Raw genomic sequence first — 21,815 nt, forward strand, 5'->3', positions numbered from 1 at the left:
TCAACAACCGGTAAGTTTATATTTATACGTCTAAACAAAATAATAATACTGAAGCAAAATTAAGGTAGGCTATTTGCTAATATGATATGAAGGGACAGTTCTTGCCGCATTTTCACAGCAAGGGTTTGTGCGTGTATGATGTGGGCCCAATTTTGCCATCCATGAAGATTGTGTAGCAAAATTTTCGACAAATTTCGCATTGAAACTATTTCTAATCCACAACCACAATATTCGATATTCTCAGGATTGTAGGCTACCTGAGCATCATTGGAATGATGAGCCATAATGTGTGCCTGAGCTCATGTTGGTGACATCACAATGTTTGCCATTTGAACAAAAACAGCCTTACGTCAGCAGGCCTAATAGGATCTCACGTCGAAAAGAAATCTCAAAAGTAATACTAAAATTTTAAAAAAAGTATCATATTTACAAGCAATTCTGAAACTGCACTGTGATTATGTTGCAACGATGAGTATGACGAATTACAACACAATCATATCGATAGTTTCAAAAACAAACATTAACATAGGAACAGCAACGTTAACATAGGAATGACGGAAAAGTTATTCAAAAACACACAGTAGTCAACAATGGAATCAAATCAACACAATTATATAGTTGATGGAATAAGTGATAGGCCAAAGTGTAATCAGGAAGGGAATCATTACAAGGAATGCAGTTGTGCATTATTGGCCAACACATAACATTAGAAAAAGTCTTCAGTTGATTTTCACTTTGTGCAATGTCCACTTCCAAATGTTTGAGTCTCAGTTAAACTTTCAAAAAAAATTAACAATCTTGTTATCTCAAACATTTGAGTTCTAAAGTAACGAACGTATTTCGAAGAAAATAATATCAATCGGTAAAATAACCCACGACAAAACGAAACCTCTTAAGTTATAAACAAAAGGTTAACACAATATTTACAAAGGAAATTATAGAATATGTACAACTTAGTTCCACAACGATCATATTGTTGGTTAGAAGACCAATAAAGAAAACAGATGATAAAAAATAACTAGGCTACTTACAGACACAGTAGCCATAGCCAACAATGGAATAGGCTATGTCTAGTTAGTTGTAAACGAGCTTAAGTGACAAAGGTGACAAAAAGGAAACCAGCATTGCATTGTTTGCAAAACAAAACATTGGATATAATAAAAAGTCGATTTGAATTTTGTGGTTCTGCATTTGCATATTTTTAAATTTAATTACAGCTACACACAATTGTTATTACACACAATTGTTATTGCAAGAGTCTAAACTCTACATTTACACTTTACAGCTCTCAGTTCTAACCGACGACGAGAATAAGGTCTACAGCATGCTACAGTCTGTAGTTTAGTTAAAACATAAGCCAGTGCAGTGATCGGACGCAGAAACTTCGACGTTAAACGTTCAAAGGGTTGGCGCATGATTTTATTCTAAGGAAATTCTAAACAAGTGCGGTGCATGTTTGATCATCAGACTGTCAGGAAGCTTCATGCACCATTCTTCATAGTTTGCAAAACTCTCCTCTTCCGAATGCTTTTCTTCCAAGTAAGCGTACAGGTTATCTCGCAAACTGCAAAGCAAAATTGTCAGTGAGTGAACGGTTAAGCAACTTAGCCTGTTGCATCCTTTTAAAGAGTAGCATGCAATTTCTAATTTACTGTGCTTTAGGCCTACCATAGATTTGTACCTAATCGTAGACGTAACTAATAAAGATTTTGTTTTCGTCCGTGACAAAATATGGACGTAAATGTCACGGAATCATGCCGTACCACGAACAACAAGACATGTGATTCAGATCACATCTTTATTGATTAATGGAGAAAATCCTTAATTTTAAGGCACAACAGTTTGCACAGCCATTCCAAGATTTTGAATCCGTATAAAGGAAATCAACCGAAGCTAGATAAGCATAAAAGATTGCCCCAGTAGGCCTACCAACCTTGATTGCGGATTCAAATCTTGCTTCATCAGAATCAATGAGTTTAATTCCAGTTGCAGTTCAGGAAGTTTGACTTGTTCAAGTATTTTTTCCACTTTGTCAACATCTTCTATGTCTTCGTAGTTGTCTATAAATAAAAAAATAAAAAAGAGAGATTGAAACATGACACAAAGTTCGTTCTCTTGTGACTGTGACCTTGCATTTATATGCCTAATCAGCAATAAAAAATTGCTTGTTTGTTAAACTGTTTCATGGATTCATGTCACAATCAATGTGCGAGGTCTTGCGACGGGCTGCTTGTATCTCGATCGAGCGTGCTGTTTTGATTGTAAAATTCTTATGCTATAGGTTATCATCGGTCATTATCCTGAAGTAACCTCTGATTACGAAATCTGTATTATGTAATGTGTATTCTAGGTCATTCAATTGCTACGTGCAGATCTAGAGTCTTCTTTAAACTTGCTTGTTTACGCTCAGTGCAACGTGACCGAACGATGAGTTCGTGTGATGCAACATTACGTAGGGGAGGGTGGGGTAAGATGAGCAGCTTTTTGCTTAAGTCGCTTTTACAAAAGAATGGTTTGTTTTGGAAAATTTTAATAAGGTGAACTTAAAGCACTAATGAATCAGCTACATTTTAGATTGAGTTTTATCACCTTGCGATTTTTATATTTTTTTATATTGATACTTATTTGCGTGTTGCTCAACTTACCCCGGCATAAATTGTATGGGGTAAATTGAGCAATGACCTGGGGTAAGTTGAGCAATTCGATTAAGTTGAAGCATTCCCCTGTCAGTTTGTTTGTATTATTGCGAGGCATTATGCTTTACAACACAACACTGTATTTTTTATCCAATACGAACCTAAAAAGACACAAATTCAGCAGTTCAAACATTAAATAAGCTAAGGCTATTTCTTTTGGGGTAAGTTGAGCAACTGCTCCAAGATACGTCAACTAGCATTGCACATTTTACCCCATCCTGATTTTTCTGACAAAATTGCAAATATTTAAAAAACTACAAGACTAACCAACCTGAACGTTTTATTGAATATCCTCACACTTTATACTTACCAATACAAAAAAACAGATTTGATTTACATAGTGTAACAATAAAGTTATTCAGTTTTTGGCAAAAAAATAAAAATTTCGATTTTTTGACATAAACAATATAATTGCATGCCATTGTAAAATGCAACTCGCAGTGGACATAACAAATACATTGAATGAAGTGGTATTATGAGTGATATATCCAGAATAAAAAAATAATAATTCCGCCGACTGGTTTTTCCAAAAACAGGGGTTGCTCATCTTACCCCATTGCACACTTTACCCCAGTCTCCCCTAACCTTCTCGAAGTTACAAGACCGAACAAACCTTTTATAAATAGTGGTGTAGTTTGCGTAATGATTAATGATTATTGAGTTGATTATGTGATTATGGGAGTTGTATTATTATGAGTTGATTATGAGAGTTGTGTTATGAGTTGTGGATTGGTAGTTGGTGCAGAAATTATTGTTGATTGAGAGTTGAAGTAATCGAATACAAGTAGATGAGAATTGGTGCTGATATAAATTGTGTTCGAAATTAGAGTTATTTGAGAAGCCGTTCGTTAAAGTCCTTCAAGAAGTTAGATTATCATTCCACTAGTAGAATTATTCGACATTTAATTGACTGCTTTTCGGTTATACCCATTAAACTACGTCATTGAACCTTTCCAAGTCTTTTTCCTGGTAAGAGATAGAAAGAAACCGTGACAATTCATAATTTAGTGTGGAAAAAATTTGGCTATGTCGGGTGTGGGAAAATATCAATAGAAATTTGAGATAGAAAGCAAAAGCTGTTTATTGTTGAAGCAGTCAAATCATTTCGTTTTATTGCATGTTGGCTGCGTTTCTTGAATGAATCTAGTTTGTGTTCAGTGGGCCTACGGTAGTCAGCATCTAAAAAATGGATTTGGGTGCAAATATACTCCGCTGCATCTTTATGCAGATGTGGTGAAACTGTTTGCCTTGGGCAGAGATGAAAACAATGCATGTCTGCGACGGGAACAGCAGCCTACTCCATGGAAGCACAACATTATCACTTTCCACTTACCATATCCGCAGATGTTTGCAAATGGATCTTGTCCGGAAGCCACGAATCTCACCGATCGTTGCCATGACAACCTCTCATACAGCGCCATCGTGTGACGTAGCAAGGACGCTTTCGGAATCATAGCCGCCTCGTTTGGTGGCACCATAAGGTCCTCTGTGACGTACTTGATGAGGTGGACATCCGGGTCACTTCCCATCTGTGGAGGAAATAAAGTCAGACAGGCAGCTACTGTATGTAGGATAGACTGCATTGGATACTGATGAGTAGGTTACAGAAGAGAAACGTACCGAAACACAGAAAAAAATACATTGCAGCTACTGAACGAAGATGAAACACTACAAATGGCGGGCTGGTCCACTACCGTGCACAAGACAAAAATCGCTAGTCCGACATCCAGAGAGTATTATATTCAGCTTGTTTTGCAACAAGCATATTGAGCTACTTAAAACAAGTTTGTTTTCTCATGCAATGATGACTAATACACGACTGCGCAGCTTACAAACCCCAATAATGCTGAGAGATATCAAACCAACCTTGGCAAGGTAGCTGATGACCAGCGTAAGTGTGCGCACTCCTTCGCATATATCAGGAAGACGGGACTTCCCCATTATTTCGTCCAACTTCTGAGAAATGTTTGGAAGAAGTGGCTCCTGTGGGGATGACAAAAACATGTTAAAATGGCAAGTAACAAGTCAATTGCAAACAAAGTTGGTTTATCGTTGTCTTACATAAACAAAACTAATGTGTTTTGAAACGGCATTGCCACAGTATTGGGCTCGGCTCGGTGGATTAGTGGTTAGACTGTGCGCTTCTGAACCAGTAGGCAACTAGGCAGGGGTTTGATACCCTAATTGGGAGAGAGAGAGAGAGAGAGAGAGAGAGATATTGTTTATTTGCCTTTCTAATACGACTCGATATAAAGAAACACAATTACATACAAATCAAAATATGGCAATAGAAAGGTCTGGCAGCACCGAAATAGGCATGTTTGACATTGCTTAAAAGTGGTACTGTATCTTATTTCTACTTGGACAGCATATTCCATTTCTCCTGACTTTATCAAACACGCCGTTTTCAGTTTCAGCACTAAAATTCTCTGAAAGGTTAAAACGATATAAGCTACCTCAACCTTTAGCCTAATAAAATCACCAGCCAATGGCATCAATTAAAGTCGTCTGGTCTGAACACTTTGCTTTGATACGAAAATTCTGTAGCTTAAGTTAAAAGGCCACAAAACTAACTTTCCTTCCCAATTTTATCCTTTGATAACAATAAGTTTCAGCCAACCAATACAAACAGTGGCACGTGAACTCACTAAGAAAAACCTAGTTCATTCTGATTGGCCAAAAAACAAATATTTGGGGTGTCTCAGTTTTCTTGTGTCTAAAGTCCCACGACTCTCCCCTACAGCCAGTAGTGTAGAATTTTCTCAAGATGACATCTTTTTGAAGGGGGACATGGCTCAATGTGACGCCACTGTCTACAGCGCTATAGAAAATCACAGACTACTACTATTGTGTGTCGTAACTGCCTCGATACCTTAACTCGTGATAATTGCAGGGTGTGATATTTTTTATCATTAGATGATGCTTTCATTTTTAGAGAAATATTTCGCTTTGCTTTCAAATCCGTAACAACCTCTTGAACAAATTCGTGTGACGCTAAACAAATCTTAAAGATATCGAATACAAACTAAATGCCACCATGGTTGTGAAAAAAGATTGCGAGTTGAAAAATGTAGAGATTAGAATGAATTAAGAGCTTCGGTAGAGAGTTTGCCTTATTGAATTTAAGAATGAATTAAAAAGGGAGTAATTCTGCAATAGCCTACACGGCCTATAGAAAACCAGATTTTGGTATAGCAACGTATAAACCAGGTGCTATATTAAACACGTTCTACAGAATGTTAATTTTGCATTTAGTTGTAACCATCCACTAACCTGTTTGACATTGCTTTTCATATCCTCACAAATTCTTCCAATTCCCATGTCTTGCAAGAACTCCATAAACGGTAAAGTCTAAAAAAATGATTTCACAAAATTAATTTGCCTCGAAAAAAAACAACACTTTAAAATTTTTTAGGCTACTGCTACTTTATTTTATGCGACTTCTCCACAACTGGTTTCCTAGAAGCAGTCAGCACTTATTACGGCTACGAAAAACGTTTGTGTTACTGCGCGTACCTACGTCCATTGGTTAGGACATCTTTTAAGAAAGAGAATCATGCGATAAATTGAACATACAATCTACTATAATCGTAGCTGCAATGTGTATTTGAACGGCCATGTGGGTACGATTGTTGTAATAAATTTGCATTTCTATTTTTTGTAGTTTATAATTTGTTTAATTTATTACCGGTAATTCTTATTTTTTAGTACAGAGTTCCATATACCAACAGCTTACAATCAAACGTATACGCTAAGGTACAACAGAATGTATTCCGTCAACAGCCTACTAGCTCATAAAATTGCGTTTACTCAATTGTACAGCCTAAAAGTGCATGCAATTAATATATATCCACAGTTTAAACTAAAGCGTGAATGTACATCAATAAAACTTCGATTTATTATTACCTGCTTGTTGAGCAACTTCTTGTTAAGAATAAACTTTTCCGTGACCTAAACAAAATAATAACAACCAATGAAAGAGCTATTGCCAAAAACAACTAAAAGGCTGAACAATAGATACCATTAACACTACAAAAAGTGCTGCAGGCCAAGCAAAACAAGACAAACATAAGTCACAGGCTAAATACAAATAGAATGAAGTGACCGAAAGTAAAAAAAAACTTTTAGCTGGTAAAGATTTTCTCATTTTTCATTGTAAAATCAGAACCAGTCGTTCAGCTAATCGAGCCAGCTGATTTTGAATCACAGTTTGGAAAGTAAAAAAAAAAAAAGAAATATATAGCCAACAAAGGAGCGGACCAATTGAAGGACAGACATTATTTCTCCCAATAGACGTAAACAAATAATTTATCTAACCATTTGGAAATCTTGCCTAACAAAGTCAAGCATCGAACAAAAACTTCACTTTTTCAAACAACTGGTCTTGTTTTAATTTACCCCATTATTGATAGTTCATCTGGAATTTCTATATAGGTTGTTTATGTTTTCTTGCAGTTGCTCTGTATTGTTTAGTATGTGGAGCAATTTGCCAAAACAACACTTCATCGAAGCTAAAGTTTTGCAATGCAAACTTCGTAGAGTGGTTCAAAGTTCATACGAATATGCACAAATACCAGGATTAAGCTGCCAAAGTGGATCTCTCCAGTCCCAACATGAAGATACCCACAATTAGATATTTAATTAAGATTCTTTATGCGAGACTATCATAAATATGGTTCTAAAAAAGAATTCGCAGTCGTAAAGATTGTTTCACTTTGTGAATTTCAAACCAAAACACTGCAAGACAAACCTGTTTCTCCAGAGTAGCAATCCTGTATGTGATGTTGTGTTTGGTACCAGCCTCTCCTGTTGTTACCTCGTACTGGGAGTTGGCCAGAATGAGAGGCATCAAGTTTTGGTCGTTGTCGATGCAAACCAGATTATTGATGGAGACTTGCTCAACAGAGATCTCGTCGAAACTGTAGTGAACGCAATATTGAGGATACCCTTAATATTTTAACAGATATTCTTTGTTTCTCGGCAGCCGTGAAGCAAGAATTGACAGCGATAGACACCGTGTTTTGCCCATAAAGCTGGCTCATCAGTCTCGCACCACGAATTCATGGTACAGAAATCTCGACCGCTGCTGAAATCAGAGACTGGCTGCTCTCTAGCAGCCTTCCAGGGAAGTCCGGAACCATCGTGAATCTGAGGTGGTAAAAGGATAGACCCTCGGCCACAGAAACCCATACGACGACGAATCTGCTTTAGCCCCTTAAAACTACCAAAACAACTGAATGCAACCAAAAGAAGTGGCCGATGAGAAACAGTTACGTACGTAAAAATGAACCTGACATCGTAAGCAATCCTGTTATCCTCAGTGGCAATGCACGTTGTAGCAAACTAAGCAAAGCCATCCCAACGTAGCTGGTACCATCTGCCATGTACCATCTGCCATGTAGCCTACTTTAAACCATCTGCCTACCTACGTAGCGTACCATCTGCCATGTAGCCTACTTTAAACGCGACCTAGTTGATGCGAAAGAAGATTGTTTTAGGTTGGAATTTTAGTAGCTTATTCTTGAATTCGAACAATGCTAGGTCTAAAAACAGACATAACTTATCTATGTAATATCTATGATAATTTTATTACTCTGATTAATTATTATCATTATTACTCTAAATTTATTACTCTTATGGTAGCCTAAATTAGTTTTCAAATTTCTATTGCAAGTTAAAAAAATCTTATCTGGAGAAAAAGGATGAAATAAAATCATTTTTAAATCTAAATTTTCGAGACAACGATGTATGGCCATTACCATGGAATAAAATGTCGTTTATCGATGTTTTAGACGAAACTTCTTTTCCAAAAGACATAACTTAAATTTGGGAAAATGATTTCCAGCATTTTGAGCAATCTTGCTGTACAGTATATTCTTTACATAGTCTGATTTAAAATGTAAGCATAGTTTGTTTTATAACTATGGTAATCTTAATTGACCAAAATAAAAAAAAATGTTACAAGTCTACTGTAAAGGCTGCGCGAATGTGGTTAGAAAGAGGGACTCCTAAATATCCTTTAAATTTTAATAGACCCATACTTTCTGTTCTAAATATGCATTCACTATCTATGTAAATCACTCGGCCATGAAACGAACCAGCAAAAAGTAATTGCGTAGGAACATTTGTGCTTCAATGATTCTACAATGCTTGAAAATATACACTACCTGGGAGAAGGGCGAATAATTTCCTTGCACTGCAGCAAGAAGTCGTTCTGCTTCTCCACAATATGCTCCATCATTGCAAGTGCACATCTTCCTAAGCCCGCCTTGCTAGGAAGACACATGGATATCGGGCTGTTTAATGTCATCACTTCCCTCACACCTTCCAGTGCGGTACCATCAGAGCTTGTTTGCGGGAGATGTTCTTTGACCTGATCGGACAACAAAATAATAAATCTATCCAACTTTTGTGTCTTGCACAAAGGTTGGCATCATTTTCGTACAAACGTTTGCAATTTTTTCTTACACCCACCGAATTCCAAACTTCCACGTAGAGTTGGAAGCTTTCTTTGGCTTGAATCCCATCATCTTCCTCAAGATAATCTTCAACGGTCATCTTGTCAACATCACTGATATCAACTTTGCGTTGGAATCTAGGAAAAAATTCGGTCGACTTAATTTTGCTTGTTTAGAACGTGAGGTAATGAGATGATATTCTATTGCCAAGGCAAAGAAGCGAATGTGAGTATCGTGTGGCGAATAGGTCACATTGATCTTTACTAGTGATACAAACCTATTTGCTTATCAGTTTTCGAAACCCTGTGCATGAGTGAATTTAAAACAAAACTATGTCACAGATAATGTTACATCAATCATTGCATAAATTTTGGAAAATCGATTGTCTGCATAGTCCAAATAATTTGTCTATTAGCCGGTCAACAGGCTAGACAAAAACAAATATCGTATATGTTCGCTATATCGATGGAAGAATTATGTAAGCCTACATATGTCACAGTAAAAGTTCGTTTTCGTTAGGAAGAAAATAATAATAAAATAATGACAAAGCAATAATAAAACAAAAAAAACAATACTAAAAATAAAAATGTTAGTAGTGATAACATTAATATTTTTTTTAACTTGCGTCTGCTGCGGACGATATACAGTATACTCCAACTACAAGATGCAACATAACAGACTACTAGAAGCAGCGAAGGATATATTGAGTCAGTCAGTCATAAGGCACCTGCAGCTAATAAGGCCCGGCCAGTAATAAGGCCCACCCCCTGGATCTCCGTTGTCACAAATCTTTTAAACAAAATTGGAAGATCTGATTGCTGTTAACGGTGAGTTGAGACTAACTGGTAAAGTTTCACAGTCTAAAGTTGAGAACTTTTTGAGTTACGGAAAGTTGAAGTTTGGGAGGACTGAAATTGAGTGGTTTTATTAATTTTCACATATTTTAGAATGTTCTACAGTTAACAAACCGCTTTGACTTCCGTTATTTTTTTTGCATTTTATGTGAAAGATATGTGCATGCTGATGCAGTAAAACCAATAAATTTGAACTTTTTTTCTAATTAAAGCAAGACTGATAATGATGATCAGACTAGGCTAATTTTGGTAATGAGGCCTATGGGCCCCTGGGGTAACGTTGTGCACCCCTGGTTAAGAAAGTGAGGGTTCAAGACTTGAGTGACCTAAAAATTCTTGTTACACCATTAATCCAATTTGTTATTGCTATGGAAATATCATAATTTCAGAATCAAAATACTTTATCATCCCTACCATATCTAAAAACACCATGTCGCTTTTTAAAAAATGGAGCATGGGGCGGGGGAGGGAATAATTGTCTCTGTGTATTTAATTATTAATTATGTGCCTGTGTTGTCGATTAGAATTTGTTTTGTGGTGTAGTTATTGTGAAAATACACTTTTTCCATCACTTTTGGTGCTAATTCAAACCGGGCCTTATTCACAACACGTGCATCTAATAAGGCCCGCTTGAGATTTTTTTTTTTGATTTTTTTAATATTTTACAACCCCCTTCATTTAGAAACTTGTTTCATAGATATGTTGTTTAGATAAACCCAAAGTATCCTCATTCCAAGTTTCGTTCAAAATTATGCAGTATTTAGAAAAATATTGAGGTTTGAAAATTAGTGGGCCTTATTAGCTGCAGGTACCTTAGTCATTGAGTCAACTGCTCCCATTAAGTGTCCTGCCGGGTCACAATTGCGCGTTCTGGAGCGGTGTTGGACCAGCGTCATGTCGGGCGACGCGCAAACATTCTCACCAAAACCACTTATAGTCACTTGGAGCGTTTTTCTGCTCCTTTGTTGCATATTTATGGCCAATTAAAAACAAAGATTGGACACATATTCATGAGATCGTATCTCAACTTGGTCTGTAATGTGAGCATAAGGCTCGAATATGAATAAAAGTATTAATTTTTTATAAAAGCATATATATAGTATCTTGAACAAACTCCCAAGAATTTATTATTACCTTTGAATGAGAGTCGTCTGTAGAGCCAGCAATCTAGGCAAGTAGCGAATTACGGCTAAGTCTGTTTTGTTTAAAACTAGCTTCAAAATCTCTCCTTCCCCTGAAAGTAATTTCAACAAAGCGTAACAAAACATAAATCAGAACAAAGCTTTGTGAAAAATTGATTAAAAAAAACGTAATTTGACTATCGTACTTTGAATATGAGATGAAAATATTACTTCACGTCTGATATTAAGTAAAGCACATCTGCACTGATAGTGACACGGATTTTGATGCTGCGCTGAGTTAACTGCCAGGAATGATCTTAAGCTTCGACAATGTAACAAACAACCAATGACTTCACTTTCTTTGTCTGGAGCTCGCGCCAATGGTTCGAATTCTCTACAAGCATACGAGAGTGATACGATTAGGACTTCGGTAAAGCTTTCTTAGCCAGGAATCAATATCCCCACAGTTTAACAAGTTTTTTGGACTATTAACAACAAAACTTGCGTTTAGAAAAATCGTTGCTTGTTTTAACAGGGCTTTGCTTGACATCTTTAGTAGGTTTAGTAGGTCAGTTTAAGAATGCAGCAGTTAAGTTTAGAAAGAAATCATTTCTTTCTAAACTTAACTGCTGCATTCTTAAACTGACCTACTGAAGATTTTACTATGCCAGTTATAAAGTTGTGCTGAAGAAAATTTAATATTCGAAATCGCGATACACAACAAAATAACTTGACATCAATTGGACTGGTCGTACATTTGTCTTGAATTTATAATTATTTGGCAGTGCATCCTATGAATCCGTAATTGGGCCTCTCTCTTGCACCAGCTTGCTGGGCGTGCAGTTGTTCTCTTGCTTTGTATTGCCTTTTTCATTATTTTTGCTTGACAGTTCATAGTTTACTGCAATGAAGCTTGAAAGATCACTACTACCGAAATGTCAAATATACTGAAGAAATGTATATCCAACTCACGATTGTCTTGACCCACGAATCCTTCAAGTTTCTGCCGCAGATGAGCCGCTGTTACGTGGATTTGATATTTCCATAGCAACGGGGAAGACCAAGGCACGATGTCTTCTTGAGTGCCTTCAGGGGACAAGTCCTCGTCATCTTCAGGAATCTCGTACACCAACCTGAGTGACCAAAATCCTGTGGTCATGAAAAACCAAGCAACTAGAACAAAAGTATATAAAACTTTTATACCTTTCCAAATCGTCTTGTCTTTGGCAACTTGAGCAAACTTTTCGAGCTTCTTCAATTTTCTCATCGGCCTGAGAGAAGATGGAAGATAGAAAGTCCCTGTGGAAAGTATCTTCCCAAACTTCCCGTCCGGTCATGGAAGTCAAGGTTGCTTGACCAAAGGTCGAGACGTTCTAAAGCAAAACTTGTAATGTGATATTAAAGAATTGTTGGGAAAACTACAATTCAGATAATTCAACGTGATGGTACGGTGAGACACATAGAAGTGACGCAAGTATTTAATCTTTGATCGTTGTTTCACCAGTTATTTATGGGCACATGCATTGCGTATCGGGGAATATTTGAGTACTCAAAATGTACTCAAAAAGTACTCAAAATGCCAAAAAATAAACTGTTCTTATAATTTTACATAGATCTCATCATCACTAGCCTTCTGTGTGCGCATTTCCTTCATGATCTGGTGAAGAAGCAAGGCTGCGTCGTCAGTACTTTTACCGAGACAATTTAGCAGTTGAGTGAAGTCGATATGTAAATGGCGGAGTAAAAAGTCTTTGACACTTTCTTCAAGTTCCAAAGGAAGCCAATTTCTGAGATTGCACAACAAAATATCATTTTTAAGCATAACTATTAAAAACAATGGACATTTAACTGACAAAGTAAACCAAAAAACTCAACAATTTAATCCTAGTTTGCGGTTGAAAAGATTGAAATAATTGATATTCTGGAAAATGTGAAAAAATGAAAATTAACATTAACTAAGTCGCTTAGGTTTCCAAGATGTTTTATCAGCAATATTCAATATCTAAGGTCTTAAATAAACAACAATATGAAATTTTTTTTTATTTTAGCACAGGGAGACTTGTGACACATCTTTCACAATCACAAAGATCGCAGTCGGTATTCTACCTGGCGCAAAGTTTCATGAGGTGCTACCCAAAAAGTACAGCAACCCCTACCCGTCGGCGTACAACTTGGGAATCAATGCCCCAGCTTAAATAATTGACCAAGCTTAGCCGGCTGACAAAGTCTTGTACCTCACAACACATTTAAAGCTTTTGATCGCTTCAGTTTTAAAACTTAACAACAGTAAGAATAAGTTAACTATGCACTATAGTACCTCAAACTGTGAGTTTCTTTAATCGATGCATGTAATAAAGTTGCATGAAGAAACATTCGTACAACGCATACAGAAAGCCTTCCCAATTTGCGTTCTGGGATCAAAGTCGAGCGGGTACCAGGCTTTCCAAGCCTATATCCAGCCTGAGAACTTTCGCTTAGTTCTCCTGCTACATTGCCAGGTTGAAGACAGCTTGAATTGGCTTGGGCACCAATAGGGCTCTGGCATTCTGGACATGTGCCTGATCCTTCGGGATTAGTACAGTCACCAATGTAATACACATGCCCCAAAGGACAAAGATATGGCTTGGGAGGTTTTCCGTATTTTTCAACCAAATTTTTCACGATATGTCGAACAGAAAAGTAGCTAGACTGAGGCATTGTTGGCAAAAACCATGTTTGCATCAAACTAGGGGTTTCCATCAACTCTTGTAAATCCCTCAAAACAGTACTGTTACCACAACAAATGGTGGGTCCAGCCACCAACACAAATTCATGAAGAATGTGAAATACGTCTGGTGAGATGGTTTTAGTTGGTTTCAAAAATTCACCTTCATTTGCGAGGTTATTGAAACGAGATCCTACACTTCTGCTGAAACTTGGCGATGTGTTGGATCTTTGCAATAAATTCCAAAGGTTTTCTTTCCTTTCTTTTACTTCTGACTTTCCATTTTGACACCAGTCGTGTGTAGCATGAAGTACTTGCACTGCTGCATCACCTGATTGTGATGCTTTCTCAAGCAAAGCATCCACTACTTCATCTACCACATCATCGCTTTCGACGGTGAGCAGTATCTTCTGTGTTGCAACATACTCTTCACCAAGCACAAACAACGCACTACGTACAGTGATGTTAGCAGTTGACTCATCCGTCCTCAATTCTTGTGGAATCAAATCAGCAAACTCTTCTCTTTTAACAAGCTGATTGAAAAGTCCGAGGCCATACCGACGGCACAACAGTTTCACAAAGTACTGTCGGGCAAGATGTAGATCGTGGCGTTCGATAAACGCAGATAGCAATTCCAGTAAAGACAAAATGCTGTCAATGTCTTCATCCAAACGGTTTGCGCTGTGTAGGTTGTAAATCAGCTTGGCTGTTTCTTTCATGCAAAATCTCACCCTTGCAACAATATCTAAAATCGTAACTTGATTTTGATCTTCAAACGAGGCGAAGTGTTCCTCTACTTCCTCGATCAACTGTTCAAGAAATTCTTTGATTGGAATGCGATTTTGATTAACAGCAGCTTTGTTGCGCAATGAGTCTTCGACGCAGCGAATGTAAATGAGCATCAACTCCTGTTTGTCACTGAAGACTTCGTTCATTTTTTTGAAATGTTGCTCCAGAATATCTCGCGTGTTTTTTGGGTTAAATCTCATAAGAAGTTGAAGAATAAATGAACGGACGGTTGGTCTTTGATCAAATGTTTCCATATCCACCGGAGTCAATTCACGAGTGGCTTTCTTCGTCACGACCAGGTTTTGTAAAATCTCCGAAATGTCAATGCTGATTTCCATGTCAGAAGACACAGCATCAGGTGCAGGAAAGCATAAAGTAGAAAGATACTGCAAAAAGAAGCTGGTGCAGTTCGTTTTAAATCCGTCGTATTCCTTTGCTTGTTCAGGAGACAGCTTGGCAGGACTCAACGGATAATCAAAAGGAAAATCTTCTCGGCATGTGGGACACTTGCGAACGTTTGATGCAGTGGTTATTTGAATGCATCCTACGCAAAAATAGTGTTCGCAGGGAAGAATGACAGGATTAACAACTCTGGCTTTCTGGCAGTACTTACACTTTGGATCTTGCCATTCCAGAAGGTGTTTCAAAAAGATATCCTTGGAACAACCTTGCAAAATTTTAATTACAATTTTCAAGAATCGATCATTGCCTAATCCAGTTGTTTTTCCAGCTATGCACAGGCGCTTTGAGAAAGAAGCCAAAATTTCCAAATATTTGCTGAACAAATCTGGATCCAAACCTTCAGGTATCAGCATGTTAAGAAACAATTCTGCAAAAGCAAGAGCGTTGCGCATGGCAGAAACATCAGACAAGAGTTTTTCCACTTTCTCATTAACCTGTGATTGGTCAATCTTCAAATTGAGAACTTTGGTGGTAAGACTTCTCCAATGGCGATAGCGTTCTGGATCGGAGAAATTGTCAAGTTGCCTTTCAACATGTTGAAGCGCAGTCTGGTATGCTAAGATGTGAAGCACAAATTCGCCGTTTGTTCTTTGATGCTCCGTCCAACGTTGCACATTCTTCTCCGTCAAAATTTCAGGCAAAACTGCGAAAATGTCACTCAGTTGCATCACGCGAGCAATATTTGTCATGAACAATCCATACAAAGCAGCAGCGAGATTTCCTTCATGTTTGATTGTGTTTTCTTTCACTTTAAACTCAAACAAGCTCTGGAAAGACTCTTGAATCAATTCCAGTTCCAATGGTTTATCGGTAGATGGTCTGTATTGTAAGTGAACCAAATCATGAATGTAGGGACGCGAAGTCAATTGCTTGTTCGAAAATGCATCTGTCTTCGAAAATGCATCTGTCAAAATGTCGTGCAATTCCATGTCGTGTATTTTTCGAAGAAAAGCTTCATCTCTCTTCGCATTGTCATCATTTGGTAGAAGTGCCCAAACACGATAAAAACAGTCGTTGATATTTCTGGTGAAAGGGAATTCGCATTCAAAGTTTTGTCGCCTTTTCACTGTAAACTGACTTGAATTTCCCAAATCCCTGCATGAGACCTTGCAAGATTCTGCATCATTGAACAATCTCAACCATATGTCTGCCAAACCATTGTCAAGCTTTTCCGCACATATCATGTCCAAGTTATTATCTTCATCAACCACGCTTACAATTTTAGCTAAAGCCACAGTCACAATTTTTCGGAGTCCAAGCCACAAAGTCTTTGAGAAAGTCCCACCCTCGTGTAAAGCTTCCAGAGAACAAGCTTCATTCAGAGACCAAGAAGTTGGTTCCACAAAACGATCTCGGTCCTTCAATAAGCCAGCTATGCGTGTGAGCAAAATTTGTTTGAATGGAATGGAAACAGGTTTTTCACCGCAACACAAATCATGCAATAGCTTCACTCTGTTTCTCTGCTCTCCTTCCCCAGTGTCGCACAAGTTTGTCAGTTTCACCATGGCATTGGGAATGCAGTTGATGATCAAAACCAATGGATCCAGCAAGAAATCCGGTTCAACGAAATTGCAAACGTTCGGTTCATTTTGTCTTGCCCAGTGTTGTAAACTCTGTTCGAACAGGTCACTGACGCTTCGGTTGCAGATCTTACTTGGTGGTCCCATGTAATCAACAGATGGCCGAAGTTCGTCAATATGAACAGACACACAGTCTGAGCCGTGGTAACTAAACAGAGAATTGGCCGATTGAGTTCCGCATTGCCGCTCAATGGTATAGAGGAAAGCAACGATCACACGACGATTAAACGTTTGCTTCTGTATTGCATTCTTTACACTGAATCGGGCACAGGCAATCAAGTTGCCATGTCGATCTGCATTGGGACATTGAATGAGCAAAATTGCTGGACGAAGCTTCTGGTCAGAGTCATCGGTCGGTTCTGTAAGCGATGATATGAAAAACGATTCAACTTTTTTGTTGTACTCGTCTTGGGTTTGGAACTGTTGCAATGTGAGAAGCGCCACTGAGCTTCTGGGCATTTCAAGTGCGGCTTCCACAAGTTTTCGATCCTGTTCAGACAGTATCTGCGAGAAAGAAGTAATTTCAAACGCCGCTAGATTTGCAAACGAGGACTCTTTTTCTGGCTGTGAAACAAAATCTTTGAAAAGTGAAATGAGATTATCATGATTTTGTTCTGTAAAGTACTTTTGCTGAAGTTTTTCTGCTTGCTTTTTGAGAAATGATATTGGCAAGCGAAATACGGAATCGACTGTAGCAGTGTTAAGAAGAACATCTTTTCCTTTTTGGAGTGAATTTTTGCTTTTGCCTACCGACATAATGGCAGAAGCAGAACTGTCGTCAACAAAACCAACAAAACAATCCGGAGATGTAAACTGTTTCATTGTTCGCTTGTGCATTGGTATATCAATTGTTGAAAAGTTATCGACCCAACTTTTAAGATGTCCTGCCACTTGCTTGAGGTCTCCATCCAAAATGCTTTTCGTTGTGAAAATGTATTTTTCCAATCTGTTAATCAGAGGAATGGGAAATTCATTGTAAACTACATTTTTGTCTTCGATGACTATCAATCGGAAGTTCTGAGCAACTCTGCATTTGACTCTGTGCCCACCTAGACCCAAGTCAACGTATCTCTGTCCAGCAAATGTGACATAATGCTGATTGAGAGCATCGTACAAAGACTCGTACAAGTCACGAAGGTTCAGCAGCACAACAGTGCATCCAGATTCCATGCAAATTTTGATTTTGTTGATGTTCTTGCATAGCTCTGTGTAGTCATTGTCTTGGGGGAAGCTGGAACCAAATATCACTTGGAACGCAGAGCAATCTACAACCTTGTTGAGCAAGTTCACGGCTGCAAAACGGTTAGTCAGGAGAAGTAAGAACCGGCTTTCAGTTTCACCTTCATTCACTGAGGATAGATTGTCTTTAACCATCTTTTCAATGGATGTAGTTGGAAGACATGCATCGTTCCATACAGATTTGAGGTGTTTTATGAAAATTTCAAAGCAATCAAGCTTTCCTCCGCTAAAATTTCTCTTGATGGCATCAGCAACATCAAAGTAATTCAATTTTTCATCCGATTTGTTAACCACAGAAAAAATCATCTTCAAAAGACCGTAATAATCCCGAAGACCAAAAAATTCTTGCGACTGTTCTTTTCTGATTTCTAAATACGAAGCTGTGAGGACATCTACGACCTTGTCAACTTCCTTGAACTGGTTGGAATCCGAAGAGAATATTCCTTTGGCAGTCAGCTTTAGATCATTTTCCGATGGATCTCCTCTGTGAACAAAAATGCCTCTATTCATCTTTGCCGGGTCAAGAGCCCAGTTTGAAATTCCAACAAATCCAACTTTTCTTTCAGCAACATTTTTATCTGGAATTTGAGACTTTTGATTTTCACTGCCTTGTGGTGTGTGCGTTTCGTCCGGTTTCAGCGGCTCTCGATCATCGTCGCCCTTTTGGTCATTTGTAACTGCTCTTTTGCTTTGTTGTATGCTACTTCCTTCGAGTAAGGGATGCAAGACCTTTAAAGGCATTTTTGGTGAGTCTTCTGCCAAACCCACTTCATCTAACACAACCACTGACACAAACTTGTCAGGATCTTGGTTGCGTTGGACTTGGGCACATTGTGTGAAGACAGCTTCAATTCCAACTGCATCTGACACAGCACTGCATTGAAAGGATAAAATATGTATCTGTTTCAGCCTTCGAAAGATTAGACTGACTGAACTTGGTCCTTGCATGGCATCGGTGACAATAGTTTTTGCAAGAGATTTAGAGCTTCCCGGCTTTCCAATGAGGAACAAGGGTATCCTCATTTCAGTGCACATTACAATCATGAAAACATTCTCCCTCAGAGCCTCGTTGCGGGCTATGTTGTCTTCAACGTCAATGCTGTAGATAAAAACACTCTGGCAAGCATTCAGTTCAACCAAAAGATCTTCACAGGTTAGTTGATAGCCAGCTTTGTGAAAACAATCACAGACAACCTCATGATACGGTCCTCGGTCTTCAAGAGTGACATGATAGCACATTCCAATTGCTTGCACCAACGTACGAATGATCACAGCTGAGTACATTTGGTGATCAGAAAATTTCTTTCTATTAATCGAAGTTCTTTTATCGTCAATTTTTGGATACAACCATTCTCTATTTTCAAAGAACCATGTAAAGCTCTGTAGGCAACGCTCTACATCTCGAAGACTTACAAACAAGCATTGCTGTCTTTGAGCTCTCATATAACGTTGTGATTCAGAAAGAACTGAAACAATCAGTTGCAACTCGTGAGGAGAGATTTGAAGGTCTCCTTTCAAATGCCTTTCTTTGATTTTCTGGACCATTTGTTCAATGTAGACTTTCTCAGCTTCATTTGTAAGTTGACCAAAGTCCCACACAAGAGGTTTCATGCTTGGTGGAAGAGCAATCACTCGGTAGACAAGACATCGCATGGGTACATTTCCCAACTTGTCGGTGGTGTCTTCAGTTTTTACTCGAAATCCTAGCCCTGCTTCAGCCATGGATTCGATGGCTTCATCACTGTGCCTTCGGTAAGGATTGCAGGCGCATACAATGTGCAGACCAATGTCTTCCAATGTTTCTCCATTCACTGTTCCGTCACATACAAATTCCTTGATGGCATAAATTGCTTCTGTCGTGTTGGCTTCGTCCAGGAATAGCATCGTGTCGACTCCATGTTTTTCCTTATTCAAGCGAGCAAGTGCAGTTGCTTTCCTGAATGCTTGTTGAATTATAGGCACAGTGATACCTCCATGGACTTTTACAACAAACATGTTGTCAATGGTGTTAACCGTAGTCGTCTCATTTCTGCTTGTGTTGGCACTAATTTCACGAGTCAGATTTTGCACACCGCCCATCTTGGAATTGGTTTCTTTCGACTTGTTTCCGAGTTTGAGCTTGCTCATAAACTCAACCATTCTAGTCTTTCCACAGCCAGTTTCTCCCATCACGACAACAGGAATTCCGCAACGAAATCTCATGTGGATGGCGAGCATTTTCAGAACATTGTCTGTTGTCAACTCATATGTTGGATCTGGGTCTACGCAATCATTTTCGTTTAAACCCATGACCCGGCGTAACCGGAGAAGCTTTTCATGTCGATCTAATTTATCAAAATCTTCATTGAGGTTTACCCTCTGCAATTTCAAGCCATTTACAAGTTGCGATGACATAATTCCTTGCTCCAAAACCTCTAAAGTATTTTTAGGATTAAGAAGATTTCCGCTGTTATCAATTCGAAAGTTAATAAACGTCATAGACATTCCATCTTCGTTGAAGAAGAGATATGGATGCACTGTCTCTTCCCACCGTCTTCTCAGCTGATGATGTTCCAATACTGTCCCATCACTGACGGCATCATTATCAACTTCCAAGGAAGGAGTCGCAAAATCTTGGGACATTCTGATCATAAAACGAACGACAAACTTTTTGAAGCCCGACAACCCAGAATCTGCCCCAACCAGAGCTTCATTGCAGAAACTGGACTTCTCGCAGTCACCGAGTTGGTTGCTCAGAAAGCTGGCAAAGTGACGAAGTTCTGACCATGTCGGATCACTAACGCTGCAGTGTCTCAAGAGACTTTCGATGCAATCACGAGGAGAACCTTCAGGCTGATGGTAGCTGAACCTGTCAAGATTTTCATTCCTGTTATAGCGAGAGAGGTACTGATAAGAACGCTGAAATGCTTCACTTCGAAACTCTTGTTCATCCATCAGCAGCACGTCATCAGGAGTGGTAGACTTGTAGTACTCCAAAGCGTTTTTGGGTGTCACACATTTCACCGTTGGAAGAAGAGAGAGCAACCGTTGCTCAAGTGTTACTGTCACCTGCAAGACAAAACAAGGAACATACTGGAACATTTTAAACAGTAATGTTCCAATAAATTTATTAAATCTCGTGAAACAGATTTAGGGTAGGTCGATTTCTTTATCGGCTCGTACCTACAGAAGATCCGCTGGAAAAATGGTGCAAAGTATCAACCGTTTAAATTGACAATTAAACACGTCATCTTAACTAACGTCAGAAGAGCATGACGTTTACTACGTAGATTAAGGGCAATGTTTAAAAAGTGAGCCATTAAAAGGTAATGTCTATAAAAGATACAGTACTATAATCATAAGGTTAAAAATATACGATAAGAAAAGACTGAATCGTTGAATTCAATACAAACGCGATGATTTGTGAGAATTCAAGTTTAAAGTTGGTACAAAGGTTTTGCCAAATGTTGGCCATGAATCAAAAACAACAACACTCATGGCCTTTAGAGTTAGGCTACGGCTAGCTATGTCACATTTTGTGTGCAAATTCTAAAAGGTCTACTTTTGCTTTATTGATCTTTTCAAAATTGTAGAACTGTAGTGTTTGTTGAGGATACTATAAGTTCAGGAAACTTGTTGCAGTTGTTTTGACTTGATAATATTACAAACAAAAATGGTAAAACTTTATGCACAACTAGCACCAATAGAGCACTGCATGCAACCGGAGCTCTGTAAACTCAAACAAACCTCAACACTACTGTATAATGCAAAACAGTCAGTTTGCCGTACGTTTCAAAAATTTCAAAATTTCAAAAATTTTGAACGTAAATTTCAATTTTTTTACCGGAGCTTTTGGAATATACTGTTGTATCCTTAAACCAGGGCTAAAGTTGGATTTAAAAAAAAGCCAAAAAAATCACAGCTCTTACATTT

The 21,815-nt window shown here is 38.3% G+C and overlaps 1 protein-coding gene across 2 annotated transcripts in view; it reads right to left on the bottom strand.

Annotated features, from left to right (window-relative positions):
• LOC145771326 (E3 ubiquitin-protein ligase rnf213-alpha-like) overlaps positions 1-21,815 on the bottom strand; it is a 23,461-nt gene continuing 1,646 nt past the window's right edge. The window contains exons 4-18 of one of the 2 annotated variants that reach the window (XM_082583074.1): positions 17,415-20,951; positions 13,447-17,168; positions 12,760-12,916; positions 12,333-12,502; positions 12,102-12,262; positions 11,143-11,242; positions 9,171-9,291; positions 8,864-9,069; positions 7,447-7,615; positions 6,603-6,647; positions 5,970-6,047; positions 4,563-4,679; positions 4,030-4,225; positions 1,934-2,060; positions 1-1,564 (exon numbers count right to left, since the gene is read on the bottom strand). In XM_082583074.1, coding sequence (XP_082439200.1) covers positions 1,420-1,564; positions 1,934-2,060; positions 4,030-4,225; positions 4,563-4,679; positions 5,970-6,047; positions 6,603-6,647; positions 7,447-7,615; positions 8,864-9,069; positions 9,171-9,291; positions 11,143-11,242; positions 12,102-12,262; positions 12,333-12,502; positions 12,760-12,916; positions 13,447-17,168; positions 17,415-20,951 — 9,051 coding nt within the window. In that variant the 3' untranslated portion in view covers positions 1-1,419. Of the gene's footprint in view, positions 1,565-1,933; positions 2,061-4,029; positions 4,226-4,562; positions 4,680-5,969; positions 6,048-6,602; positions 6,648-7,446; positions 7,616-8,863; positions 9,070-9,170; positions 9,292-11,142; positions 11,243-12,101; positions 12,263-12,332; positions 12,503-12,759; positions 12,917-13,446; positions 20,952-21,815 lie in introns of both variants that reach the window. The other variant, XM_082583073.1, reaches the window with a different exon arrangement.

This window comes from Aplidium turbinatum, chromosome 5, assembly GCF_918807975.1.
Source record: "Aplidium turbinatum chromosome 5, kaAplTurb1.1, whole genome shotgun sequence".
NCBI lineage: Eukaryota > Metazoa > Chordata > Ascidiacea > Aplousobranchia > Polyclinidae > Aplidium > Aplidium turbinatum.